We start from the raw sequence: 27,736 nt of genomic DNA, 5'->3' as shown, positions 1-27,736 counted from the left end.
ATGACTTGACTAGAGGCACCTCGCTGGGTCTGTTTCAGACGACTATGTAGTAGATTGGGACGCGGAGCTCTCGAGGATTAAAACCTCAGAACAGCTGTGTGACCCTGGAGACGTCGAGCGACCCTCCTACATCCGGCTCCTTGACTCACAGGGCTGACATAATGGATGCAAAAGCTCTAGATGTGAGCATGAGGCTGAGAAATTGCTCAATAAATACTAATTACATTATCATTCTTATTGGTTCCCAAAGCCTTCTTTCCATTACAGCCTGGCGCTTCCCAGAGGAAAATCACTTGCACGCAATTTTAAGTCCTTTCACACGTATCAACCCATTTGCCTTCTGCGGTGGCCCCAAGAAGTTGAATCGTCCGTGTACCCCACTTTGTTTTTGCTTTTTGATGAAGACAGTGGGGTCCAGAGAGGCCAAGGCACCTGCTCAGGTCCCACAGGGGTGAATGGTAGATGTCCCAACCCCCCAGTCTAGAACCTTCTCCCTCCCCGCCTCCAAAGCAGCAGCAGCGGCAAAGGCCCATGACAGACCCTGGCCCCGAGCAGAGGTTACACCCTGGGTTCTCGGTGAGGAGAGAGGCGGGGAAGCCCGAGGTGGGAGGGGGTGCAGAGGGGAGGGTGGGGCTGCGTCCTTGATGTGGTGGCTGGGCCCTGTCGGGGTTGTGGCCACAGTCCTAGGGTTTGGCTAGGATGGCAACCGCCATTTCCGCTGGTGTGGCAATGCCGGGTGGGTCTGCAAACCCACGCCAGGCGGGGCTGGGGAAGGGAGGATGCTCTGCTTGGCCTGGTCCGTGGCTCTTTGTCTGGGGTGGGGGTCCGTCCCTGCCCGGTTTGGCTTCCACCCCCCGGCCCAGCTCCTAGACCCCGGCTTCCTCCTGGTGGATGGCATTAACCCCAAGTCTTTTCTGAGAGGTGATAACGGGTCGGGACTGGGAGGCACCTCTTCAGGCCCTTTAGAGAACATGATCGTGTGACAGCGATTGCCTGTGTCCGGAAGGCTGGGTCTCAGGAGCCTTTGGGGGCAGAGCAAGGCCAGATTCCGCACCCCCCAGCAAGGAGGCGGGAGGAGAGGGGGTCTGTCCATGGCTCTGGGGTAGCTGCTTGCCGTAGGTCCAGAAGGAAGCTGGGCAGGACCAGAGACACATTTTGCAGGGCCCAGTGCAAAATGGAAATCTCCCCTCTGCTTCCAAAACTATTAAGAATGTCAAGGGGGTGACACCAGCCAGGCCGGGTTGACCCTTCTAAGCACAGGTCACAGGCCCGTGAAGCTGCCTTGAAGTGGGACCTAGAGAAAGTGGATACAGGATGAGGTCGCATGAATAGGGCGGCCACAGGGGTCTTCTCCTGGCCCCCGGGGTCTCCTGACCCAAATGAGGAGACCCTGTAAACACAGGGATGGACAGTTTAGGGGCCGCGCTCAACAGTTTCTAGCCGGACTCCGCGCTCCACCGAGGCATTTGTAACTCCCCCAAGTCACCAGTGCATCTCAGCCAACCAGCACCCGCAGGGAGTCCATGTCCTGCCTTATTTGGAGGAGGGAGGGCGTTCAACTTCCATCCCTGTCTTGGGGGAGTTCGGAGTGCTGGGAAAAGATGTCATGCTTGGAGCCCATCTGGGAAAAAGGCATCTGGAGCTGTTCCTTTAGTTTACGGAACTGACTACGGAGGATGGCAAGTACAGAGGGTGACGGCCCAGAAAAGGGTCAAAGTACTAACAACGGGCTTGGTCGGCTCTGGCCCCCCAGGCCCCCCTCTCCGGGGCTTCGAGTGGCCGGGAAGCCTGATGTCCCTGGTTTGGCAGTGGGATCGGGACCAGTTTTCAGAGCAACATAAGCCAGCGGTAATTTTTAGCACAGACTTCACTTTCTAGTTCTTTTTCCCTACCCCTCATTTTTCAGTTGCCTTTAAAGAGGCCGCAGAGAGCTGAAAAACAAATCCAAGTTTAAAGAGACAAGTGCAAAAATGCAAACCGGGCAAGGGGACAGAGCCACCAGCTGGACTAAATGTGTCTGGAGAAGCGCGTCCTCTGCTTGGCAGGTGCTGGGGATTTATGGTCGAGTTTTGTAGACATTTCACCACGTTATGAGCCAGCTCAGGAGACCCTCATAAAACTCTGCTTATATGAAAGAACAAACTAGCTGATAAAAGTCAGCTGCTGCCTATAAACGCGCTGTGGGGATCGCAATTGAGTGGTGGATTTATTAGTCTGGGCTCTTTGTGCAAATTAAGAACGAGTGCGCAGGTCTGAAGGAGGGGGGGCTGCAGAGAGCCTGAGGGCGCTGAGGGTTGCTCCCCTCCCTGCTCACATGACGGCACCCCTCCCCCGTTCCTTTCTCCAGTAGAGGGCAGAGGGAAGATTCTCGATGGAATTCGTTGCTGGGGATCTGCTCTTACATTCCCCTTCCTGCCCCCCCCAACCCACAGGAAGAACCCGTCGGCCCCCATCCCCTGCATACCCCACACATCCTGTATGACAGCGGTTCGAAACCTGGGCTTATGTGTCCGTGGACGTCTCTAATGCGTCTCCGCGGCCCCAGTTCTGCGTGCGGCGCGCGGGGAGCCCTCCAAATGAGTGAATACGGATGTGGGAGCCTGCACGGTGCCATCTACGGAACTTACTACGCTCCAAACGGTACATAGGGGTTGAGGGCAGAGGGCCGAGCAGGTGCCCTGAAGCCACCAGGGAAGACAGGTTGGAATCGGGAAGTGAGGAAGGCTCAGCTTCTTCCCCAGAGAAGGGGGATCTCTGTGGCTACTCTCCCCAGCTCCCTCGCCACTGTTTTTTTGTTTGTTTGTTTGTTTGTTTTTGGTTTTTTAGGATTAACGCTCTTTCTGAAAGAATGAGGCTGCAACAGAATGAGGGTCCTTGATAAGAAGGCAGGTAGCCAGCCCCTCCTTGCACATGCCAGATCAGGACGTCCAGGCTGGAGCCTCAAATGCTGTACCAGGCACCCGTCTCAGAAAAAATGGCTTTCCTTTGCACCCTGTAGGGACGGAGGAGGGTGCCAGGAACGAGGTGGAGGGAGAGTGCCCCGAAGAGGCACCGCTGTCATTCCTTAAGGACTGGCTACCTCCTCCCAGCCCAGGCATTAAGGGGCAAAAGTGTCCAGCCCTCTCAGTCTGGGACCGAGGGAGGCTCACCAGCAGGGTTGCAGCTGCCCTGAGAGAGGCCTGGGTGCCTCTGTGTTCGGAGGAACCCTGCCCCGTGTAGGACTGGGTGTTCAGGAAACCCAGCTGTCAGTTGAGTGGGTGTCGGGGGTGCTCCTGCCTTCTGCAGCAGGGAGGAAACTGGTGAAGGGGAAAGACTCCTTCCATCAGAACCAAAAAAACCCTGGTGCAGACTGTGGCGACGTCACTGCCGGGCGGTGGGCGCTTAGGAAACTCCGGGGGGTTGAGGGTTGGAGATGCTCAAGAGCACCGCAGAGCTGCCCACTTAGTGGGTGGCTAATCAGTCCGGAGTAAATGTCAACCACCCCTTCCATGTTGCTCAATGTATCCCAACCCTTCCTATCTCCTCTCAGCTAAACCTTCCAATCGTGTAAGGAATAGATCGTCAGCTCCATCATACCGAAGAAGAAACTGGAACTGAGAGGGAAGACGGCTTAGCCGAGGTCACTCAGCTGGTAAGACGGTGAGCTGAGATGCGAAATCGGGTCTGGGCCACTTGCAGTTCAGCAGGCTTCCCCAAGCTCCTTCTCCTTCTCCTCCAAACGTGCACCGTCCCGCACCAAGCGTGCAGAGAGGAGGCACTCTGGGCAGCTGAATCCCTCAACAGCTGGAGCTGGTACCCCGTTGTCCAGATCCAAGTCAGACACTGCACAATCCGGACTCCTCTGGCCAGCTGAAGTCCTCCTCTTAGGAGCCTAGGATCCTGCCGGCTTTGAAAAACTGCTACTCTGCCAAGAGACTGTTGAGGTCAAGTTCGTTCTTTCTTTTCTTTTCTTTCTTTCTTCTTTCTTTCTTTCTTTCTTTCTTTCTTTCTTTCTTTCTTTCTTTTCCTTTTTTTTTAGATTTTTTTTTTTATTCATGAGACACACAGAGAGAGAAGCAGAGATACAGGCAGAGGGAGAAGCAGGATCCCTGCAGGAGCCCAATGGGGGACTCGATCCCGGGACCCCAGGATCACACCCTGAGCTGAAGGGAGACGCTCAGCCACTGAGCCACCCGGGCGTTCCTGTTGAGGTCAATTTCTAAACATGCGTGGGGTAGAGACAGGAATGAAAGAGACCTAAGTTCTTCATTTCACCCCAACAGATTGTCTCATCGACAGGGAAGGGGTTCTGACCATCAAGAGTCTACTCCCCCCAACTGAGGGAAAACAGAAAAGAGCTCACATCTACTATCTCAACCCATAAGCTAGGATATGCTTTGAGAGGGAGCATGGTGGGGCGGAGGGGGGTGGGTAGCCTGGGTGGCTCAGTTGGTTGCACATCCGACTCTTGATTTAGGCTCAAGTCATGACCTCAGGGTGGTGAGATGGAGCCCTGCATCAGGCTCCATGCTCGGCAGGGAGTCTGCTTGCGATTCTCTCCTGCCTCTCCCTAGCTTGCTTGTTTGCTGACAAAATCTTTAACAAAAAAGGAGGGCAGCTCGGGTGGCTCAGCGGTTTAGCACCGCCATCAGCCCAAGGCCTGATCCCGGAGACCCGGGATCGAGTCCTACATAGGGCTCGCTGCATGGAGGCTGCCACTCTCTATGTATCTCTCATGAATAAATAAATAAAATCTTAAAAATATAAAAAGGAGCCCTGGAATTATACCCACTATGAGGATTCTCCTTACTTTATAAATTAAAAATGAACCCAGGAAAAATGCCAACAGAGTCCTTTCTTCATTGGGGGTTAGTGGTGGGGGGGGGGTGGGGTATGTGGTATGATTAGCTAACCGAAAAATCCCAGGGAAAACGGGCATAATGAACAGGGGTGGGAGTATAAGAAGGCTGCAGAGACTGGTAAGGCACTAAGACTTTGGAAACCTAATGTCCATCAGCAAGGAGCTAAATAAACTATGGTATGCCCAAACAATGGAAATATATGCCACTGTTTTAGAAAAAGTTAAGGAAGCTCTATGGATTCACATAGAATAGTCTCCAAGATACAGTAATTGGGGGGGGGGGGAGGTGCAAAGCTGCCTATGTAGCATGCTATTATTCGTTCACAGTTAGGGAGAAAAAACATTTGCTTGTTGTATTAGTTATCTTTTGCTGTGGGACAAAGTACCCCAAAACTTAATGATTTAAAACAAACATTTAGGGCAGTCCCAGTGGCTCAGAGGTTTAGCACCACCTTTGGCTCAGGGCGCGATCCTGGAGACCTTGGGATTGAGTCCCGTGTCGGGCTCCCTGCATGGAGTCTGCTTCTCCCTCTGCCTCTGTGTGTGTGTCTCTAATAAGTAAACAAAATAAAATCTTTAAAAATAAATAAATAAAAATAAAACAAACATTTATTGTGTTTCCATGGGTCAGGAACCTGGGCATGGCCTCTCTGGCTGCCGTTGTCTTTGGTCCCCGTGAAGTTGTAGCTGGGCGGTTAGCTGGGGCTGTGGTCTCAACTGAAGGCTCAACTGGGCGGGGTGGCGGGGTGGGCAGCTGCTTCCAAGCTCAGTCACGGGCTTGCTGGCAGGCTTCGGTCTCTTACATGAGTGCTCCACGGGGCCGCCCTGGAGCCTTGCAGCTCACCTCCCCGAGGGCGAGGGATCAGAGAGCAAGCGATAGACCCATGCGGGAAGCTTCGGGCTTTTTTCATCGGTTAGTTTCAGTAACTCCCACCACTTCTGCAGGGTTCCGTTCCTAGAAGCAAATCTGTAGGCCCAGCCACACCGAAGGGGGCGGGGGGTAGGATACACCAGGACATGAATACCGGAGGTGGGACCCTTGAGGGCTATCTAAGAGGCTGCCAACCACTGCACGGATATGGGCAGAGAGTGTTTTTGGAAGAATACATCAGAAACATTTCATGCTCATTGCCTCCAGGGAAAGGGAAGTGAGTAACTGGGAGATGAGAACTTTTCACTGAATGTGCTCTTGTACCCTCTGAATTTTGCATGATGTGAATGTGTCGCTTATTCAAAAGATAAACTTATTTCAAATTTAAAAAGGACAATTAAAAAGATAGCATCTTAATCGTAAAAAAAAGCTAAGGAACAAGATAAAAAGTCATACTTATGTGATACATAGTTATTATTAAGCACCATAAAACACCTTATCTATTTATGGCCAGGATTTTTTTTTTAATTTATTCATGAGAGACACAGAGAAAGAGAGGCAGAGACATAGGCAGAAGGAAAAGCAGGCTCCATGCAGGGAGCCTGACGTGGGACTCGATCCTGAGTCTCCAGCATCAGGCCCTGAACCAAAGGCAGATGCTCAACTGCTGAGCCACCCAGGTGCCCCTATGGCCAGGATTTTAAAAGCTCTGTGCCACACACACACACACACACACACACACACACGACAACTCCAACTTGCAGAACAAAACACACACTCTGGAAGCAGGCCTTCAGGGCTCCTCACAATCGGGCTCCAGTCTACCCTTACGGGGCCATTCCTCCATCCGTGAACCCTAGTGACTCGCTCTGTGGAACTACTATTTGCCAGTTCTAGGAGGTAAAAGCAATAAGCACAACGCCTGGCACACCGCACTTTCGATCCGTGCTGGATTCCAGTCTTTCTCAAACACTCCCTTTGCTTATTAGACTGCCCCCCTCCACACGCAACACCCCGTGCTCCTCTCCAAGCCCGAGTCCTAACTCAGATGTCACTGTCACTATCAAGTATCCCAGTGAGCAGCGGGTTATCACCTCTCTTCTGCTTTTGTGTCAGATACCCGCTTTTATTATCTTATTTCCTCACAACTTACTTATACCTAGAGGTTTGTACCCTTTAATCCCCTTCGCCTATTTTGTCCATCCTCCAACCCCCCCCCAAAATGCTTTTATTATTGTTTTATAATTTAAGTGTGTTCGATTCAGGCTGGTCCCTGGATTGTCAGCTTCAATAGTACCTGAGACCATGTGAGAAATACAGAATCTAGGACGCTGCCACCCCAGGCCTGCAGAATCCAAATCTAAATTTTACCTAGAGCCCAGTGATTTCTATACATGTTAAACCTTGAGAGACGCTGGTTTCAAGCTTTCCCTGGTTGGACTATAAATCTTTCTAGGGATCTCTTTCATCTGCCCCCAGAGTATATCTTATGGCCTGATACCCAAATGTCTTTTGAGTTAAGTTTTATTTACAATTATTACATATGTGATACGTTTTTTAAATTCCTGGAGGAATGTCTACCATATTGTTAAAAACAGAAGACACCATGTGTTTTCACTTTCTGTGATATTTCTGTTTTTCGCAACCAGAATGTGAGATCTTTACAGGCACAAACACATGAAGGTTTGGAAAAGTAGAAAATCTAATACGTTCACAAAATGGTATATGATGTGTGTAATAGTATCTACTGTAATTGTGTTGAGCTATTTTTACAGATACGAAAAGATGGGCAAACTATGTTTTTTGAACAAGATTAAATAACCCTAAAAAAAAAAAAAAGATTAAATAACCCTATAGATAGATCAATGACGCTATATTTGGGTTTGGTTTCTTTGTGTGTGTGAATATGGACACCGTAAGGGTCTATATATCAAAATATCACTGATGGAGCTTTATTTGTACTTTTCTACACTTAAGAATTTTTTGACATTTCTATGATTTTTTTTCATTTCTATGATTTAAAAAAAAAATATATATATATCACTTTTGTAGTAAGGAAAAAAGTCATTTTCATTTTAAAAATATCTATACTCTTTATTAAGCCTCTTTACATTCAGTGACCCAGATTTTTCCACAACCCCCGAAGCTGATAGGTCTGGAAATACCCGACCATTTTACAGATGAAGGCAATGGGCTTCAGAAATGTAACCCCCAGGGCCTGATTCGGGGAGGTCTCCCACCGTGGAGCTACTCTCAGATCAAAACAATGTGGTGAATCAGGCGCCAGCTTTGGTCAAAACCCCTGTCATTGTAACCATCTCGCTCTCCCCAGCTACTAACTGGGACAGGGGGACAAGAGAACTCCTCAAAGTCGGAGCCCTGAGCATAATTCATGCTGCACCACCTCCCCCTGGTGGTGGCTCTAGAAACTGGAGCTGTCCGGACAGTGAGGAGCTACAGCAGTTAGGGAACAGGGACACTCTGGGAGGTACGACGCTTTGACTTGCGGTTTTTCGACTCTTAGGATGGGATGGTGCAAAACGCCACACGTGTCCACCAGAAACCGTCCTACACATTTTGAATGTGGCTCTCTCCCTGGGCTGGCAACTTGCGGCATGCTTGTGATGCTGGGCGGCGGCAGCATGCCACAGCTCAGTCGGCCCAGAGATCACAGGGGCAAACAACCTACAGCCATTCTGTGCCCGTACAGCTATTCTGTTTTTCAACCAATTACAGAAGATATTCAACATTTCATTGTAAGTTTGTGGTAGATGATTTTTGCCCAACTGTAGGCTAGTGTGAGTGCTTGGGCACCGGTTTGGTAGGTTAGGTGTATTAAGAGCATTTCTGACTTCCGATATTTTCAACTTATGATGGGATTATCAGGAGGTAACCCATCGAGAAAGATCTGTACTGTCTTCCATCAATATCACCTTTACTTCTTTAAATCAAGAAGAATCCTGTTCCATCAAGGAATCAGGTACTGACCCAAATACACGGAACAGGGCCAGGTGTCAACCAAGCTCAGAGCTTTGGATGATGCCGAGGGCGAGGCCACACTCCCTCCCCTCTCCCTCCCCACTGCTTCTGTGGCAGCGGCTCCTGCCCCAGTGTTCTGCACTGCTTTCCCCCATTCTCTCTGCCTCCTTCCATTCCCAAGCTTATGAAAGGCCAAGCGGTGGCCCATGTGCCCTCAGCCATGATGTCGCAGGGAGAGGTCCCAACATCAGAAGCCTGTCCTCAGGCTCTAGGCACTGATTTTTCTTTTCTTTTTTTAAGGCTTTATTTATTTATTCATGAGAGACACAGAGAAAGAGGCAGAGATACAGGCAGAGGGAGAAGCAGGCTCCCTACAGGGAGCCCGATGTGGGACTGGAACCCGGGTCTCCAGGATCACGCCCTGGGCTGAAGGTGCTGCTAAACCGCTGAGCCATTCGGGCTGCCCTAGGCACTGATTTTTCAAGTATGTCAGGTCACCACACTAGAAAGCACCAATGTCAGTCTTCAGCTGCGTCCCCCTTGTCTGCTGATAAACACACAGCTTTCTTACTCTTCCAGGAAAAAGGAAACATTCAACAGGGTATCTGGAATAGGAGGAGAGAAAAACTGTAGCATATCACCCTCTCCAGAGAATGCAAAACATCAGATTTATAAGAAACACAGACGCACTGCAAGGGCATCTCTGTAATGCTTCCAAAGAAGTGAGACAGACACACACACACACACACACACACACACAGAGCAGACATGAAGGAATAAATGAAAACCAGCACCTTGTACAAGGCTTTGGTGCTCATCTTCTGAAATTTGGTCCCAGGCCTTGGGCAAAGCTTGGATGTTTGCCAAGTCTCCCCACTGGATCGAGGACAGAAGGTACTTTCTCTTCAGGTAACTTCCTGGAAGTTAAGGACTACCCAAAAAGCAAATGAAATATGTTGAAGGGGAAGGGATCCCTGGGTGGCTCAGTGGTTTGGCACCTGCCTTTGGCCCAGGGCATGATCCTGGAGTCCTGGGATCGAGTCCCACATCAGGCTCCCGGCGTGGAGCCTGCTTCTCCCCCTGCCTGTATCTCTGCCTCTCTCTCTCTCTCTCTCTCTATCATAAATAAATAAATAAATCTTTAAAAAAAGAAGGAAGGAAGGAAAGAAAGAAAGAAAGAAAGAAAAGAAAAGAAAAGAAAGATAGATGTTGAAGGGGAAAAATGCCCAGGGGAGAGCGACCGGGAGCCAGAAGAGTGAAAGGGTGGCTATCTTTCCATTTACCAGGTGGCAGGACTCACCAACGCTACCGATCTTTACCGAGCACCTCCTCACTCACAGAGCTACAAGGCCAGAGGGATGAAATGTTACCCCAACAACCTAGGATCTCACCATAAAAAAAAAAAAAAAAAAGCAAGCCAGGAACTGAAAAGATACAATCTCAGTGACGTTAAAGGGGAAACTGTATAGCAGTTCCGAGGATGAAAACCTCCCTTGGCTGGGGGGGACGGGGGGGGGGGGTGGGTGGCAGCAGAAGGATTCCAGCTGGCAGGAAAGGCGTAAGCAAAGGCACAGAAGTGGAGAAGCACGGACTGGTTTCAGGGCCTAGTAAATCCTCCCATCTGGCCAGCAAGGAACATTAGCAGGGAAGGTGGCTGAGAAGGCAGGTCGAGCCAGAACATAAAGAGCACTGAAGACCACCATGGGGATTCCGGTCCGTGAGCAATGGAAGCTGCTCCAAACTCCAATGTTGGCAACGGGCAGAACAAAGACATCTTCAGAAGGAAGTGAGGTCACAACGGCTGGAGCCAGCTTAGAGGGAAAGAAGCCAGAGGTGGAGAAACGTATCAAGAGGCTGCATAGACCAGGGGCCACACGAGAGGCAAGAAACTACGGAAGAGGCAGTGCAGATACAGAAGGAAGATACGAGGGCCCAGGGAACAGAATCAAAGCACCTGCCAAGGGGTCGTGTGGACATTCTCAGAACAGTACCTGGCACGTCATCAGTGCTCAGTACTGCTGGCTGAGGCTCCATCAAAAACACAGGCTGATTGTTACCTCCTTCTCAAAACCTTTGAATAGCTTCCCGTCCCACTCAGAGCAGAAGCCAAGATCCTTTCAAAGACCTCCGAGGCTCTGCAAGGTCCGGCCCGGTCTCTCGGAATCCGTCTCCTATCGGGCTCCCCTTCCTCACTCCAGTCTAGCAACACTGGCATCCGTGCTACTTTCTGAACATATCAGGCCTGCTCTTACCTCAGGGCCTTTGCACTTGACATTTCTTCTACCTGGGACACCCTCTCCCCGAGTATCAACTGGTTCTCTCCCTCATCTTCCTTAGGTCTTTTCTCAAATGTCACTATCTCAGTGAGGCCTCTCCTGACTACCATGTTTAAGATCACAGCCCCACCCTCGCCCTTCGCTTGCCCTGTTTCATTTTTCCCCAAGTTCAAAGACAATGAGAACTGACCCGCACTCTATAGTCGTATGCTCTCGTGAAAACTGAAATGAAAAACTTCCTGAGGCAGCTCTGGATGCTGTCTGAAACGTATTCGCAAAGGATACGCATTTTGATAGTGTCTCTCAATATCCTGCAACCACTCCAACATGTCAGCCACAGAGGGGCTCACCGCTGAAGCCCGCTGGACAGCATCAATGCCAATCGCGTCTGCGTGCTGCTCATAGACCTCAAACACTTGTTCCACGTGCCTGCTGACAACGTCACGCACCTTGAGGAGGGTAGCTCTGGGGGGAAAAGTCTCACATTAGGCAATACCACGAGAGGACCCTAAGGCAGGGGTCCTCAACCTCAGCACATGCACATTTCAATTTGGATGGTCCATTGTGGTGGAGAGTTGTTGTCCTGTGCGTGTTAGGATGCTGAGCAGTATCCTCGGCCTCTACCCGCTAGATGAGAGGAGCAAACCACGTCAGGACAATCAATCGGGTCTCCAGACACTGCCAAACGTCCCAGTGGGAAAAACTGCTCTGGGTGCACAGAGAGAGACTACTGCAGATAGGAGAAGTTACTTAACGCTCAATCATGTATAAAAATGGTGTTGCTCACTGCACACCCTAAGTGCTCACAACCCTGAGACTGGCACGTAGAATGACAAACACTTGTTCAATGAATGAATGGAGTGAAACGGTTCTTGGGAGGATCAAATGCAATAATGCTTATAAAGTGCTTAGGGAAGTGCCCAGCTCACAGTGAGCATAATAGTAATAATATTCTTATTATTCCAGGGCGTGATCCTGGAGACCTGGGATCGAGTCCCACATCAGGCCCCCTGCATGGAGCCTGCTTCTCCCTCCGCCTGTGTCTCTGCCTCTCTCTTTGTGTGTCTCATGGATAAATAAATAAAATCTTAAAAAAAGGGGTATCCCTGGGAGGCTCAGCGGTTTAGTGCCTGCCTTCGGCCCAGGTCGTGACCCTGGAGTCCCGGGATCGAGTCCCACGTCGGGCTCCCGGCATGGAGCCTGCTTCTCCCTCTGCCTGTGTCTCTACCTCTCTTTCTCTATGTCTATCATAAATAAATGAATAAATCTTTAAAAAAAATCTTAAAAAAAATAACTCTCTCTCTTCTAATCTACAAAGAAACCAAGCCTGGTTCATTGCTATATTCCCACCACCTTGTGCGTGGCTTAATTACAGGTGCTCAGCTCTCTTGTACAAATGACTACAAAGAAGATCCCTGTACTCGACCTGTTCCCGTTAGCCTAGGGCACAGACCGTATACACTGGACACTTATTTTGCTCTAGTCGAGAAAAGGCCTATCCGCGCGGGGTGCCTTTGTCAGGGATGCATTCCCTTGCGATTCTGGCTCAGGTCATGTTGTCATGACGGATCGTGACATGGGAGCCCTGCATGGGGCTCTGCGCCCAGCTGGGAGTCTCCTTGAAATGCTCTCTCTCCCTCTGCCCCTTTCCCCACTTGTCCCCTCTCTCTAAAAGGGAAGGGAAGGGAAGGGAAGAAGGAAGGGAAGGGAGGAAGGAAGGAAAGTAAGGAAGGGAAGGGAAGGAAGGGAAGGAAGGGAAGGGAAGGGAGGAAGGGAGGAAGGAAGGAAAGGAAGGGAAGGGAGGAAGGAAGGGAAGGAAGGGAAGGAAGGAAGGGAAGGGAAGAAGGGAAGGGAAGAAGGGAAGGAAGGAGGGCAGACTGCACACTGAGTGCAGAGCCCCAGCGCCGGGCTTGACCTCACCACCTGAGAGCACGACCTGAGCCAAAACCACAGAGCCCAAAGCCCGACTGACCACGCCAGCCAGGTGCCCCTGTAAAACGACTTTGTGACAAGAGGTCCCATTGCGGGGAACCCCCGGGTGGCTCAGCGGGTGAGCATCTGCCTGCAGCCCAGGGCGTGACCCTAGAGACCCAGGATAGAGTCCCACGTCGGGCTCCCTGCGTGGAGCCTGCATCTCCCTCTGCCTGCGTCCCATGCACAAAATCAATCAATCAATCAATCAATCAATCAATAAATCCCATTGCAACAAATGGAGAAGAGGCGAGGCTGCGACACCTCCTTCCCTTCCAGGGAAGGGGAAACCCCCTCTCCGACTGATCCTAGCTGCTTAGGGAGCCCCCGCGTCTCCACCCTCCCGCGCGGAGCTCTTCTTACAGCGTCTCCCCTAGCTTGTCCAACACGTCGTCGCCAGCCTCCAGCTGCTTGCGCCGCAGCCGCTCCCGCAGGCCCGGGAAGGCCCGAAGCGGGGGCGCGTCGTCCAGCCGCGCGACCTGAGCCGCCTGCAGCTGCTCCGCCAGGCTGCCGAGCGCGGCCAGCAGGGGCCGGCAGTCCCCGAGCGCGCCCCGCCAGCGGCGCTGCTGCTCCTGCACGGCGGGGAAGCAGCCCCTCAGGGCCTCCCGCACGGCGAGCAGAGGCTGGTCCTGCGCCATCACCTGCCGGACAAGCCCAGGCCGGCGGGCAGCGCCAGGCGGCCCAGGTGCGAGGGTTCCCGTGCGCAAGCGCCGTGTACCCCCTCCGACCCGGGGGCGGCCCCGCTTTCAGGTCGCAGCGCTGTCCCGAAACCCGGGCCTTGAGCCCGAGTTCTGTCTCCTCCCCTGGCAGCTCCGGTCGCCTTCCCCGAACCGGCGGGAGCCCTGGAAGCCCGCGGCGGCTAAGCGGGGGCGCCCACCGGGGCACCCACGCCCGGCGCTCCCTCGCCGCCTCTCCGCGCATGCTCCAGCGCGGCCGCCGCGGCGCAAACGGAGGTCGCAACGCGCGATGCCTTCTGGGGGCTGTAGTCCTACGGGCGGAGCGTCCTTGTGATTGGATGTTGCGGGAGCCTCCCAAGACGGCGACTTCTGATTCGTCAGCCGGTGGCGGTTTGAATTCGGCGGCGGCGGCTGCACGTCGGGTTCTGCAAGGAGCTGCTCCGTCCTTGCGGCTGCGGAGGCGGGGGTTCTCCTGGACGCTTTCGGCGACCCGCATGTACTTGCCCCGCGCCTCGTTTAAGCTCGGGCCTCCCCGGGGCAGCCTGTGCCCCCCGCTCGCCCCTTAGGGCGCCCGCCCGGCCTCTCCCGCGACCTCGGCCGCTGACCGCCCCCCCCCCCCACGCCCCGGGGGCGCCCGCAGCCTCCACCCAAGCGCCATGGCTCCGGCTAGGAAGGGCGGCAGTCGGGTGGCCAAGACCAGCTCCTTGCGGAGCCGGAAGCTCGCCTCCTTTCTTCGGGACTTCGACCGGGAAGGTAGGGGGCGCAGCCGGGGTGCGGGCGGGGTGGGGTGCGGGGCCCCGGGCCCCGGTTCACCCGCCCGTGTGCCCTGCCCGCAGTGCAAATACGGTCCAAGCAGATCCAGTCGGACACACAGAACCTCCTCAAGGAGATGGACAACCTGTACAACATCGAGATCCTGCGGCTCCCCAAGGCGCTGCGCGAGATGAACTGGCTCGACTACTTCGGTAAGAGCCGCTCGCGTCCCCAGGCCTCGGCCGGCGGTGATCACCCCCGCCCCCCGCCCCCCTGCGCTGCTTATTGCACTTCCCTGCTTCACCTGTCTGCACAGGACTCTGACGTCATATGCCCCGCAGGTAGGCAGGCAGGCAGGCAGGCAGGCAGGCATCCATCCCCTCTAAAGGACCCCATACTGAATTCTTGAAGCTTTGCAGCTACTCAATTCAAGCTGTTCTAGGCCCAAAACTGCTGGATTGAACAGGTGCGTGTATGTGTTCCAGGAAAACGTTACTTAGGGACGCACAGAAATGTGAAATTTGTGTGCATTTTTTGTGTCACAAAACGCTCTCTCTCTCTCACTTGCTCGCTCTCTCTCTTTTTTTTTTTTTTTTTTTTTTGGATATTTTATCCAGTCGCTTAAAAACGGATACCTGAATAACTTGGTTCGTTAACCAGAGCTCAGATGGTTGGAGAACCCTAAGCCGTACTTTCTGCATCTCATGGAAACCGTCAGTTAAAAAAAAAAAAAGGGCAAATCAGATTGTGAAGCGCAAGGACTCAAGTTTTTCTGGCCAGCAGAAAACTGCAGCCTGTTCTCTGGCCCCCATGTTAAATGCCCAAGGACGTGCGACAGGCTCTCGTTTCTGCTCTGGGGTGCCCTTACTTTTTCTCGTTTCTTTATTATTAGCTATTATGTAGGTTCCGTCCTGCATAGAAAAGCACGTTGTGTTCAAATTGTGGTTACTTAATGACCCTTTTGACTTGCCCTTTTATTTTGCACGTTTCTACAAATACTCATGGAGCGTGCCTCTGTCCCAGTGCTAAGGGGTGAAAATGCTTTGGGAAATAACAACAGACGTTGTCCCTACCCTCAGGAGCTTACAAGTTAGTAGAAGAGGATCGTTTTAAAAATGCACACATGGGCAGCCCGGGTGGCTCAGTGGTTTAGCACCACCTTCAGCCCAGGGCCTGATCCTGGAGACCTGGGATTGAGTCCCACATCAGGCTCCCTGCATGGAGCCTGCTTCTCCCTCTCCCTGTGTCTCTGCCTTTCTCTCTTTCTTTGTGTCTCTCATGAATAAATAAATAAAATCTTTTAAAAAAATAAAAATGCACACATGATTATATAGCTAAAATTATAAGTATCAGAAAAAGGGTAGAGTAGTGGTTGGTAGGTCTATTTATATAGTGCTTCCCGTGCTAGGTGGGCAGGCATTGTATTGAGTGTACTACGTAAGTTAACTAATTTTATCTTCATAGCAAAAGTGTTCATTGTTAATATTGCTCCTATTTTATAAATGACAAAATTAAGGCACAGAGAGGTTGTTTACTTTGCTCAACGTCTCATAGGCTAGTTAGTAGCAAAGTATACTTCTTTAAATCCAGGCATTCTGGTTCAAAGCATGAATTTCTAACAGTTCTACAGGACTCTATGAGAGTTTCTAGAAGAAGGATTAACCTAACTTTACATCTAAATCTTGTGCAGACCTCTTTGTTCAGCACACATTGGCTATACACCTACCCCATGCCATATTTTCGCCCGAAATTGTTTTCTAGGAATTCAGGTGAACATTTACACAGCTTTGAGTAGTTGTTGGGTATGATGAGGCTGAGCATCTAACTCAGCACTTCGCAGGGATCTGTTGTGATAGAACAGTAAAGAGCCTTGGATTGGAACTGAGTTTTGAAAGACGAATTAGAAACTTGTTGGGCGCAGAGGAGCATTTCCGATAGAGGGAATAATACGTACGTGCCAAGGCACGGAGTCATGAGAGACAGCGGCACATTTGGGAAATAAGGACTTCCAGTGTGGTGGAACCTAGAATATGCATAATGGGGTCAGTCAGATATGGAGAAAAATTAAACGAGGTTGTAAAGATCCTTGAATGTTGAAGCCAGGGTTTAATCTGACCCATTTTTAGGCAGATAATGGGATATATCAGGGAGGATGGTTTATCATTAAGATCTGCTAGTAACTAAATAAAATGTTCTTTTTAAAGCCCTTGGAGGAAACAAACAGGCCCTGGAAGAGGCAGCCACAGTAAGTGACCTGTCCTATTTTGGAACTGTGCTTAGTTTTTAAGTTTAATCTTGTCACAAAATCCAACCAGGGGGTGCTTACTACGGAGGAGGTTTTGTAGGGGACGTATCCTGTTTATGCCAACTGGAAAATTACGATTGTCAAATGCTGAGTCTATGAAGCTCAAATACCGTCAAGTCCTACAGAGGGAGGCCATTCTGTTTTGGGCAGGTTCTTTGCAACTCTCTGCCCTGACCTCTCAGGCAAAGCAGAAGCCTCAAGCCCAAGTCCCTCTAAGCCCCTGGGTCATTACCTAATGGCCTGGGCTGCTAAGTGCCAAAGAGACTTGTTTTATTTTTATTTTATTTTATTTTTTTAGAAATTTTATTTGAGAGAGAGGGAAAGGGAGAGAGGGACAGAGGGAGAAAAAAAACTCAAGCAGACTCTGCACTGAGCACAGAGCCCAACATGGGGCTTAACTTCACAACCCTAAGATCACAACCCAAGACATATTCAAGAGTTGGACACTCAACCGACTGTGCCACCCAGGTGTCCCGAGACTGTTGTTTTATCATGTCCTACTGTAGAAGCTACACTCTTACTTGGGATTCTCAGGATTCCTCATCCCCTCTCACCTCCTCTATCCTAGCATCAGGATCAGGAAGAGAGTACGATGAGGAAGCAAAATAAACAGGTTAGATCTTAGATCTGTAGTGTCCAGTGCAATATCTACCAGCCACAAGTAGCTATTTTAATCAATTAAAATTAATAAAATTAAAACTTCAGTCCCTCAGAGACACTAGCCACTTTTCAGATGTTCAGTAGCCACACATGACTAGTGACTACATATTGGTAGCTCAGAAATAGAGCATTTCTATTGTTGCAGAAAGTCCTGTTTTACAGTGACAAGAACTGGTCCATAAATGGGTCTTCATGGAGACCTTAGGCATTGTACACAAAATTGTACATAAGCAATGTGTGTATAGATACGCATTTGTTATTTTTCTGGGGAGAATGTTTATTATAACCTTCATCAGGTTTACAAAGTGAACCCAAAAGTCTACATCCTACTACACATTATTAGAATTACTTGGAATCCTAGGTTTTGAGGGGATCTGACTGCAAACGGTACATAGTAGCATTGAATAGCAGGTTTACAGCAGCCTCAGAAGTTAAAGATATTTCAGAGCCAGTTGTTCAGTCAGGAAAAAACTAATTAGAGAGTTTGGGGGTGAATATTGTAGAAGAAAGGGGATAGCTGAAAAATAAAATCAGGAGCTAGTAAAACATTCTTTGTTCTGGCTTTCTCTTTCTTTCTAATATGTTCTTGCCTCCACACACCCAGATATAATGTTTCAAAAGACTTAACCTCTGAGATGAATTATACTCATTAGCTAATGCATCACCCTCTTGTTAATTAATCAGACTCTAGAGCTAAAGTCAGGGAGCTTCTAGCGTAATATGAAATAGCCAGCGTCTTCACACCAAGTCAAGAGAATTGTAGCCTTAGTTAATATGACTTAAAACTCAGGGAAGGAATGATACTTTGGTACAGAAGTTCATAATAATTAGGTATGTGGGCATCTCTCAAGTTTTCACTTCTAGGAAACCTCACAGGGCTCTGATATGGTCATACTCATGGTTATGATTCTTTACAGTGAAAGGATCTAAAGCAAAATCAACAAAGGGAAGAGACATGTGCGCCAAAGTCCAGAGGAAACCAGGCACAAGCTCCCAAGAGTCCTCTCCTAATGGAGTCACATAGGACACCATAATTCATCACTTGTAAAATGTTGTCTACCAGAAAACATTTTTGAGACTCAATGCCTAGGATTTTTACTGGGGGCTGGTCGCATCGGCATCTTCTGTACCTAGCATGTACCAAAATTTCAGACTTCCAGGAAGAGAGCCAGTATGCGGCATAAGCCATGTTGTTTATTCAAAGCTTAGGATCAGAGAACCATTCTAACCAGGGAATGGTGGGAACCCTGAAATCCGGGTTCTTACACAAGCCACCAGCCAGCCGTGCAAACAGGCCTTTCAGGTCTTAGGCCTGTTAACTCTTCTGCTTAAAGCTGCTCGGTGGCCTGCCACCACAGAGACCTTCATAACATGCCAGATGTTTTTAGAGATGGCAGATATTTGGCCACTATCTATTCCATCAACCATTTCAGACGTCACTAATCTACAGCACTATTTCTTGCTAAGATTGGACAGCCTCAGAATGCTCCTCAGCACTCCACGGAGTCCCTACCAATCTGGAGATGTAACTTGCCATCCCTAGTCCGTAACAGCTCTTCTGATACTTCCACACGCCGTGCAAGGAAAGCCATAGAATCATACCTGCTCGTGGCTATTCTCATTCCCATAAGTAGTCAACCACTGGGAAAACATTTAATTAGAATGACAGTGATTAGAAGCCTTCTTGAAGGGCCCGTAAGTGCAACAGAAAACCGTGTGGACGCTCCAGACTTAAAAAAGAGAGAGAGAGAGAGAGGAGAAAGAGAAAAGTCAAATACAGCACCAAGTATAGAGAATGTGAGTCATTAGGAACTTGTATTGTTTGCCAGTGGGATGTAATCAAGTGCAACCGCTTTGGAAAATGTTTCGGTATAATATCAAGGCTGAACATTTGTGTAGCTACAACCGTCCCGTGCCCCACCCCTAGTATACAGCCAAGAGAGAAGTTGGACACATGCATCAGACACATTATGAGATGGATCAGAGTAGCGGTGTTGGTTAATAGCAAAAAGACTGATGACAGGAGATTGGACAAACTCACTGTGATAGAGTCCCAACAGTGCGATGTTACGTGGCAGGGAGAACAGATGAATTACAACAAACAGTGGTCAGAAGTGAAACCAAGTAAAATATTACGTAAGCACATATATATTTATAAAAAAACAAAAACAAAAAAACACGCTTTTAAGCAAATGGGATGATGGTGGCACCTCTGGGGGAAAACGAGAAAATAGACCAGGGAAGAATGTAGAGTTAGAAGCAAGTTATCAGCAACATTTTAGCTCTTGGGCTATATTTATGAGAGTTCACTCTATCGTGTTATAAGTAATACGTTACAATCTTTGGTCCATAACAAGTAATGTGTTTTTTAAGTTAATCGTGTTGAGTCTTAAAATATTCCCCATATTTGATGAAATATGCCTGGTGTTTTCTGGCTGTATTCATCACAGGCTGACCTGGATATCACAGAAATAAACAAACTAACAGCAGAAGCTATTCAGACACCCTTGAAATCTGCCAAAAGTGAGTACTTGTTGAAACCCCTCGTTGAACTGAGAATGGAGGCCAGGCGGTTGGCTGGTTGCTCACAGAGGCCTCGGTCGTGGAGCCTCTTCCTCAGATGCCTGGTCCTCAGGCTTATGAATCCAATCATGTGATTCTGGCCGCTGCACCGAGTTAATAGTGTGCAGGACTAATAGTGAGCAAACTCCTGGGCCATGTGGAGCGAGAGTGAGAGTGGCTTGTGGTTGTACATGTTTAGCAATGAGACACTAACTTGTATCACTCGACCGCTGCGATGCTGAGAAAGTTTTTTCTAACCTGCATAAATAACAATATTTTGCTGTAATAAATAATACTTCTATGACATGTGTCCAGTACTGTCCAAAGGCCTTTCCGTCATTCATTCAGCCGGCACAATCCTAGGGTTTGGGGAAACAGGAACGAAAGTAACAGACCCTGTTCTTGTGGAGAACATCCAGGTCTCATCTTACCCCTGTGAGGTGACTACTCCCCTTTATGGATGACGTGCTGAGGGAGCACAGCGAGGGCCCCGTGACCTGGGCAGTGCTGGGACCGGCCTCATGCTCAAGCCTGGCTGAGTCCAGCGTCTGCACTCTTACCAGAATGCTGGGCAGCATGTGGGCTTTCTTGACCAGTCTGGGTAGTTTCTTCTGTCTAAACCCCCTTTTTTTTTTTTTTAAAGCCACCTTATTTATATTCAAAATCTGTTTCTTTCTTTTTTTTTTTTTTTTTTTTTAAGAAGATCTTATTTAGCAGAGAGCATAAGCAGGGAGAGCAGCAGGCAGAGGGAGGGGGAGAAAAGCAGACTTCCCTCTGAGCAGGGAGCCCAATGTGAGGCTGGATACCAGAGCCCTGGGATCATGACCTGAGCCAGAGGCAGACGCTTAACCAACTGAGCCACCCAGGTGCCCCTCAAAGTCTGTTTCTTGATTACAGCCTAAGATTACATAAGTTTTATTTCCTCTAGAAACAGGACTGCATGAAAATGTATTCCTATGAGCATATCAGTTTGTTAAAACTATTTTCTTATAGCACGAAAGATAATAAAAGTGGATGAAATGATAGTGGAAGAAGAAGAAGAAAATAAGAAGAATCTTCGAACTTCCAGAGTAAGTAGGCACTCGGGTCTGGGGCTGAGAGCCTACGAGAGACAGGGAAATAACAAAAATACAGAACATCCCGTTGCCCCATCCCCACCTGCCAGGGTTCACAGTGTAGCAGAGAAGAACGCACTTAAATGGCTCATAACAGAAGCGACCATAGAAGTGTGTATAGAACGCAGAAGAGGAAGCTGTCACGTTTTACCTCCCCAGTTAGGATACACCCAGGCCTTTAAAAGTGAGGGAGATTTCACTAGCTGTGAAGAAAGAGAAGGGAACCCCGGGAGGAGGTGAGAAAGTCCCTTCAAGTTCCATTTAAGGAACAGGAAGCAGTTTGGAAGCAGTTTGGGCTGACAGGGATGTAGGCTGTGGGTGATCTGTGTACAGTAGGGCCAGACAGTGAAGGGCCTTGTATGCCGAGCTCAGGAGCTCCCATCTCAGCATGTTGGTTATGGTAAGTGACGCTGCCAGATTGGTATTTCAGAACAGTGTTTGGGACAAATGGGGGAAGAGAAAAAACGGGAGACAAGGAAACCAGTTGGGAGGCTATTCTAAATCTTAAACTGAGCCGGTGACCCTATATAGAGACCAGGGATGGTTCTGACCAAGCAAGACTGGTGGAGGCAGAGAGGAAGCAGGGATGACTTGAAGAGCCTTTATCTTGGGCAGCGGAAGGTGGCACAGAGTGGGAAGAGCAGGGCTGGGTTCGGGTAAAGGGGAGCACCCGGTTGTGCCGGTGGTTTGATGCATCAGGTGTTCCATTCTCTTCTGAAATTTCAGCCTGGAGCTCAGGGAGGAGTGGGAGATGGAGGGGCATGCTGACTCCCAGTGTGGGTGTCGACGAGGTTGTGCCAGGGGGGCACGGAGGGGGCGGCTGAGCACGGGTACTGGAGGGACGCTAGAAAGAGGAGCTCAGGAGGCAGCCAGCGCTGAGGGGAGGATGGGGTGGGGGAGATTGGGCACCCGGGACGGCCCCGGTGACCTTCACAGCATTCCGTCGGGGAGTGGGGGGCCAGCCAGGCTGCAGTGAGTGTAAAGGAGATTTACCTTTAATAGTGGCCAGAACCCTCTACTTTGAAAATCCAGACAGTAAAAGTCCTGAGTTGATCAGTCGTCTTCCATGTTACTTAAGCCACTTCCCTCGGGACATCGAGCTCCTGTTCAGCCTCCGTTTCCTTTTCCAGAGCTGATCCACCCCCCTTTCCCGCCCCTCCTTTTCTTACCCTTTTCTTACCCTCCCTCACTTTCCCCCTTTTTGGGGGCTTTTAATAACCACAGTGTCATTCGATTGTGAATCCAGGTCAAAAGGTGTCCTCCGTCCAAGAAGAGAGCCCCATCCGTACAAGGAAAAGGCAGAAGGAAAAGGTGATGGGTTTTCCAAACCTTGGTGTGTGTTTTGGTTTTACTGGCGAGCCCCGTCCGTCGTGGCAGAAATGGGGGAAGGGCTCCCGTGGCTTGTGCTCAGGGAGAGCTTGGGTCTCCAAGCTGGAGGCGCCTGGAGAAAGGATCTGACCCAGCACGCTCTACGGTTCTGCCCACGTTCTCTCTTCTCCCCGTTTTTGTGTTAACGCTGTCGGGGAACGCGAGGCCCGGGAACCTGTAATAGGCACTGCACGTTATGTTCACGTGCCTGACAGTCCCCGTGCAGAGCTCCCCCGTGGCCGGTCACAACGTGGCTGTCACCACCCTTCTTGACATGTTCCCCGTGGTCCTAGTAAGAATTGCCGGGGACCTGATTGTGCTGGGCCCTGCTGAACATTTGGGACGGGGCACAGGGGCCACCTCTTAAGGAGCTTAGCACATTGCAGCAGGGACGTGTGTCTGTGAAGGAGGAGACTCCCTGAGCAGTGGTAGGTGCCCGGCCAGAGGACAGGAACTCCGGCTGAGGGGCCTGCAAGGTACTGAGGGGCCAGACTCGAGGCTGACGGACGGCTTGGCTTCAGAGGTCTGGTTCCACCCTGACCGGCTTGTGATCTTGGCCACGTTGCTCCCCTCAGTGCGCTCAGGTTCCCGTGGCCATAAATGAGGCTGACAGCCAGCGTCCGGGGTTGTTGGGAGGGCTGCGCCAGTCGGTGCATGGAGGCACTGGGGATGGTACCCACGTGGTCACTGCCCTCCACGTGTGACCCATGCACCTCATGGCCACCCCTTACCTGCCATTACAGGTCGAGCCATTACAGCACCGTCACCCCAGCTGTGAGCCGGCTGGAGTTGTCTCTGGTGAAACCAACTCCAGGCCTGACCCCCAGGTTTGACTCAAGGTGAGTAACGGGGGAGGGCAGCGCCTACATCTGGGTGGGAGCCCCCAGGAAAACACTTGACCCCTCAGCCTGGCACGCCCTCTCGGAAGAGGGTAACTGTCCGGGCTTCTGAGCGTCTGCCTCTCCCCTGAGAGCTGGTTCACCTGCTTTCAGCGTCAAAATGAGTCTTTATTTGATGACAGGAGAACACGCTGCCTCTGAGGACTAGGGGGCCGCTAGTGACTCTTGCTCGGCCTTTTCTGTTTCTGACCAACAAAAGTGTTCTTTGAATGGGCAGGTGCTCTCCCGCACCCTCGGTTAGAGTGCGAGGGCATCCCGTCACACCGGGGAGACCAAGGTGACCCAGGCGGGAAGCTAATCTCTTCCATGGGGCCGCTCAGCTGGTCAGGAGACGCTCCGTAGCCATTAAAGAAGCGGATCCATATGTGCTGGAGGAACAGCGTCGTGATGACGGGCGTCTCCAAGCATGTTGCACAACGGGATGCCCTGGATGAGCCCCATTTGTGTTTATATTCAGAGGACGTTTCTGGAAGGCATGAGGAGTTGAAAGTGGGGCTCTCTGGGGCGAGGAGAGGGAGGAAGACTTCTTTGAATTCCCGCTTCTGAACTGCTTTTTCACATGCACATACAGCAGAGGGCATTTAGAGGAAAACAGAATTTCAACTGTCTTGAGAAAGTTTGTTTAGGAATTAGTATAATGCTAGAATCTCCGAATCCTCCTCTTCTGACCCTGGAAAATTCCTCCTGCTGGAAGCACTTAGCCACTCTTGGAAGTGCATTAACCATAGTTTATTTCTGGCTTTGTGGATGGCTGGATGGCTGGTGTCCACGCAGAGCCTGGGACCTAAGCTTTCCGTGGATAAGAACTGACTTTGGCTAGATGGAGGTTTGATCATTACAAGCTCCCTTCTCCAGCTGTGTGTAGTCATTACTGTTTAAAAAGACTTTTTGCCCTAAATTTAGAACTCGCCTTCTTAGAAATGCAGGGTTTGAAAACTACAGCTTGAGGCCAGATGGGGGTTGGAAGGGCTCACGGCGCCTCATGTCACTTTCTGTGCCAAGCCATCTTGACGGAGATCTCCCCACTTCACAGGGTCTTCAAGACCCCGGGCCTGCGTACCCCAGCAGCCAGAGAGCGGATCTACAACATCTCCGTGAACGGCAGCCCTCTCGCCGACAGCAGAGAGATTTTCCTCACGGTGCCGGTGGGCGGTGGCGAGGTGAGCGTCTCACGGGGAGGCCGGGCTGGCATCCGTGCCCGGCTCCGTGTTCCGTTTGTTCATCAGCTGACATTTGCCCACCTGCCAGGTGGTAGGCCCAAGATGTAGAGGACATGATTCCTGCCCTCGAGAAGCCTTCAGTAGTTGAGATAGGTGCCCAGTGCCCTCTAGTGTCACGGGACGTGTGCAGTTGGGGGAGATCCTGCAGGGAGTACAGAGAAGGCAGCATCCGGGTTATGTGCCCTAGAAAGGGGAACGTGAGCTGGGTCTCCCGCACTGGACGACTCTGAGGGGTTCTGAAGCGGGCTGAGCCCACTTGCCCTGGGCTGAGTAGAGCAGAGCCTCAGCTCCTGGGAGGCAGGGAAGGCGAATCTGCGGGGCGTCCTTGCCGTTATTCCCCGGGTGAGCCAACCATGGTCCAGGGTCAAACGCCAAGGTCATCAGCTCCTTGGGGGCAAACTCCTCTCCTAATGGCCTTGCCCCTCCCCGCTCCCCTTGCCCAAAGTGCAGGATATCCGGGGGCCCCCTGGGGCACAGTAGGGCATGGGTGCAGGGTCCTGCCCCAAGGGACGTGGCCACTGAACCCACTCTGCTCTCCACACAGAGCATGCGATTACTGGCCAGCGACTTGCAGAGGATGGACATCGCACAGCTGGACCCAGAGGCCTTGGGAAACATTAAGAAACTCTCCGTGAGTCTTGTAACCGTCCGCACGCGGGCTGCCTCTGGCAGCTGGCTTAGTTGAGCTGCACGTAGGATTGTCTGCTCCATCTGGCCCGCATACTCAGCGTGAGATGAGAGATGACCTCCACGGGGCCCGGGGTTCCACCTCCGTTCTCCCTCCACACTGGCTTGCGTGTGGCCTCGGGCAGCCCCGCTCCCAACTCCGACTTCGCTGCTCTAATGCTCAGCATTGACCGTCCAGCTTCTTGTCTCCCCTTAAATTCTCAGGAGGGAAATTAAGTTGGTTCAGCTTTGGTAACACGGGCCTCCGGGTCCAGTCAGCACAATCCCCGGGGGTGGATGAGCGCTCTCGGCCCAAACAGGGCTGCCCCAGGTGCCCCCTTCCTGGGTGCCTGTGAGGGGGACATCCAGGGAAGGGGCGAGGGCGGAGCTGCCTTCCCAGCCAGGTTCCCCCAAGGGACCTCCGTCCTCTAGAGGAGATCCACTGAGACCTGGCCACCCCAGCCTGAGGTGATAGGCAGGGCCGCTGTCCCGCTCTCCGCTGACCCGCCTCCTTCCCTCCGTAGAGCCGCCTCGCCCAGATCTGCAGCAGCATACGGACTCACAAATGAGGTTGCTGTTCCAAGAAGCCCCGCTGGACAGGACGGACCTCCAGCGGGCACGTCGGGGACCCTGACGCCACCTCTTCCCTTCAGGCTTATTGTTTGTTTAAGTGTGCAGCTCCAGAGCAGGGAGCGGTGTTCCTCAGGGAGAACCGGGGAAGCGGGGACACTGCTCCCCCATCGGTTAATACAGCTTAGCTCCTCACGCCTCCCCGCCCGCCGCCTGCCACCTGCCGCCTCCCGCCTCCATGCAGTCGAGACGTCCTGTCCTTCCTGTAGGATTCTCCTTCCTGCTCTCAGGGCTGCCGCTCCTGCCTCCCGCAACCACGTCCTCTCTGCCTTGCCTCCTTCCATGTAGGTGGCCTGCAGGAACCTCCTGCTCCCTCTTACCCAGCACCCTCCGTGCCCGGCGTTTCTGTGTTGCTTGAGGCCGGGAGCTTTAGGCTCAGAGAAGTGAGGGCCGGGGCCATGGGAGGAAGATCGGATGCTAGGAGGAGCCGTACAGCAGAGCGAGGCCTGTCCAGCAGGGACGCAGCAGGCGCATCGGCCTGGCCCCGCTTCCTCCCGAGGCGGACCCAAGTGGCCCTTCAGGATCTCCTGCCCGCCCTGCCCAGTAGTTTTTCCCAAGCTGACCATGGAACAGTGGTTTGTACTTCTCCCTTGACCGAAGACCAAAAATTAGTTTGGAGGCAGCTTCCTTGTCTGGCACCTCTACCTCTCTACTTGGTAGGGATTTGGATAAGAGAATTCTAGAGCTTAGCGTAGTCGAGGACTTCGTGGGACCAGCTGCAGAGGGGTGGTCTCTGAGCTCTCCGTGCCAGGTCCACAGACTGCAGAGAGCACTTCCTGTCATGGGGTTCGTCGGGGGCAGGTGTGAACTGCCTGGTGGCCTCACTCCACATGTCTGGCCTGTGCTCCGGGCATCGGCTCGGTGTTCAGAGCCCACACCCCGCCCCAACGAGTCCTGCAGTGTGGTCCAAAACTGCGGGCCCTGGGGCCCTGTGTCCTCTGCGGCCCTGTGTCACACTCGGCGTCACCCGGCCAGGTAACCCTCCTGGCAGTCCAGTCCCGTTGCAGCCATATCCCCTTCAACTTGTTTTATTCTCCTTTTCCTGATACTTCTGTGCGTATCGTGTTCCCAAGCATCTCTTATTAAACTCTTGTAATTAGGGCTATTGAAAGGTATCTGTTTTCAATAAATTGTGGGTTGGTTTGTTTTTAATCCATATTCAGCCTGCCTGTCGTCTCTGAACGGTGCTCCCTGGACTAGAGGCTGTTTGGGGACCGAAGCTGTTGCGGGGGGGGGGGGGGTGGGGGGGGGCTCTGAGCGGCTGTTTTCCTCAGGAGACACGGAAACCTTTCCTTTAGGCAGAATCTGATACCTGGAAAGGGGGCCCTTTCCCCAACGTGCAGGTAACCCACCCCCAGTAGGCTTCCCCCAACGCCTGTTCGTGAGCAAGAAGTTCATACTGGGGAGGACAAAACCTCGCCCATCTACGGTTCACCCGAGCGCAGGCTTGTTGGCGGGAACAGCGGGGGCACAGGGAACGCAGCCACCACACTTCTCCAGGCCCAGAGTTTCAGGGCCCTGGCAGGTGTGCCTTCCTGAACTCGTTCTGCACTGAAAACCATCCCGCTTGGACCCGACGGCAGAAGAGAAGAACGGGCCGTCATCGAGCCCGGCCACCTGGCTCTGACCGCGATGGGCAGGGACCCTGTGGTCAGCGGCAGCATTTGGAATAAAGGTTCCTCCTTTCAAGCAATTCAGTCACCAAACCCGAGGCATCTACCTTTTCCTTCACCTGGTGCAGTGTCCAGAGGAGCCGGGCACCAAGGACACCCTTAGGACCCAACACGCTCGGCCCAGAGCTGTCCTCGCCCTATTTCGTTCCACTGGCACCACCGGCTGAGTGAACGCAGGGGTAGGAAACGTGCGGCGCGGAGCAGGTGCCTAACAGATGCCAGTCACGTGAAGAAGACAGAGCCGTCCTTCATCCCGCATCAGGGGCGGACT

The 27,736-nt window shown here is 51.6% G+C and overlaps 2 protein-coding genes and 1 long non-coding RNA gene across 4 annotated transcripts; 2 read left to right on the top strand and 1 right to left on the bottom strand.

Moving 5' to 3' along the window:
• Positions 1-1,555: 1,555 nt before the first annotated feature.
• LOC144281860 (uncharacterized) lies at positions 1,556-12,271 on the top strand. 2 transcript variants are annotated; one of them, XR_013350266.1, is made up of 4 exons: positions 1,556-1,848; positions 2,433-2,640; positions 3,530-3,631; positions 11,933-12,271. It is a non-coding gene; the product is annotated as an uncharacterized LOC144281860 (long non-coding RNA). The 2 variants fall into 2 exon arrangements; XR_013350265.1 differs by lacking the exon at positions 11,933-12,271 and having other exon boundaries at positions 1,557-1,848; positions 3,530-5,446.
• On the bottom strand, positions 7,779-13,869 carry AIRIM (AFG2 interacting ribosome maturation factor). Its single transcript, XM_077844705.1, has 4 exons — positions 13,301-13,869; positions 11,252-11,431; positions 9,485-9,603; positions 7,779-9,295 (listed from the first exon to the last, which is right to left on the bottom strand). The coding sequence occupies exons 1-4, from the start codon at positions 13,573-13,575 to the stop codon at positions 9,258-9,260; spliced, it is 612 nt and encodes a 203-aa protein (XP_077700831.1). The 5' UTR covers positions 13,576-13,869; the 3' UTR covers positions 7,779-9,257.
• Positions 13,870-14,009: 140 nt separating this feature from the next.
• CDCA8 (cell division cycle associated 8) lies at positions 14,010-26,944 on the top strand. Its single transcript, XM_077844704.1, has 10 exons — positions 14,010-14,367; positions 14,451-14,579; positions 16,572-16,612; positions 19,783-19,855; positions 20,888-20,964; positions 22,256-22,320; positions 23,121-23,216; positions 24,310-24,436; positions 25,041-25,127; positions 25,687-26,944. The coding sequence occupies exons 1-10, from the start codon at positions 14,271-14,273 to the stop codon at positions 25,729-25,731; spliced, it is 837 nt and encodes a 278-aa protein (XP_077700830.1). The 5' UTR covers positions 14,010-14,270; the 3' UTR covers positions 25,732-26,944.
• The last annotated feature ends 792 nt before the right edge of the window (positions 26,945-27,736 follow it).

This window comes from Canis aureus, chromosome 13 (genome assembly GCF_053574225.1).
Source record: "Canis aureus isolate CA01 chromosome 13, VMU_Caureus_v.1.0, whole genome shotgun sequence".
In the NCBI taxonomy this organism is placed as follows: Eukaryota; Metazoa; Chordata; class Mammalia; order Carnivora; family Canidae; genus Canis; species Canis aureus.
Note: the sequence above shows the minus strand (reverse complement) of the source record. Positions and strands in the feature narration are given on the sequence as shown.

Coding starts and splice junctions, on each gene's coding strand:
- AIRIM (XM_077844705.1), bottom strand. CDS start 13,575: ATGGCGCAGGACCAGCCTCTGCTCGCCGTGCGGGAGGCCCTGAGGGGC. Junction 9,604..11,251: donor GAGAGACACTATCAAAATGC/GTATCCTTTGCG, acceptor ACTTCCAGGAAG/TTACCTGAAGAGAAAGTACC. Junction 9,296..9,484: donor GCACCAAAGCCTTGTACAAG/GTGCTGGTTTTC, acceptor CTCCTATTCCAG/ATACCCTGTTGAATGTTTCC.
- CDCA8 (XM_077844704.1), top strand. CDS start 14,271: ATGGCTCCGGCTAGGAAGGGCGGCAGTCGGGTGGCCAAGACCAGCTCC. Junction 14,580..16,571: donor GAACTGGCTCGACTACTTCG/GTAAGAGCCGCT, acceptor TTCTTTTTAAAG/CCCTTGGAGGAAACAAACAG. Junction 24,437..25,040: donor TGCCGGTGGGCGGTGGCGAG/GTGAGCGTCTCA, acceptor CTCTCCACACAG/AGCATGCGATTACTGGCCAG.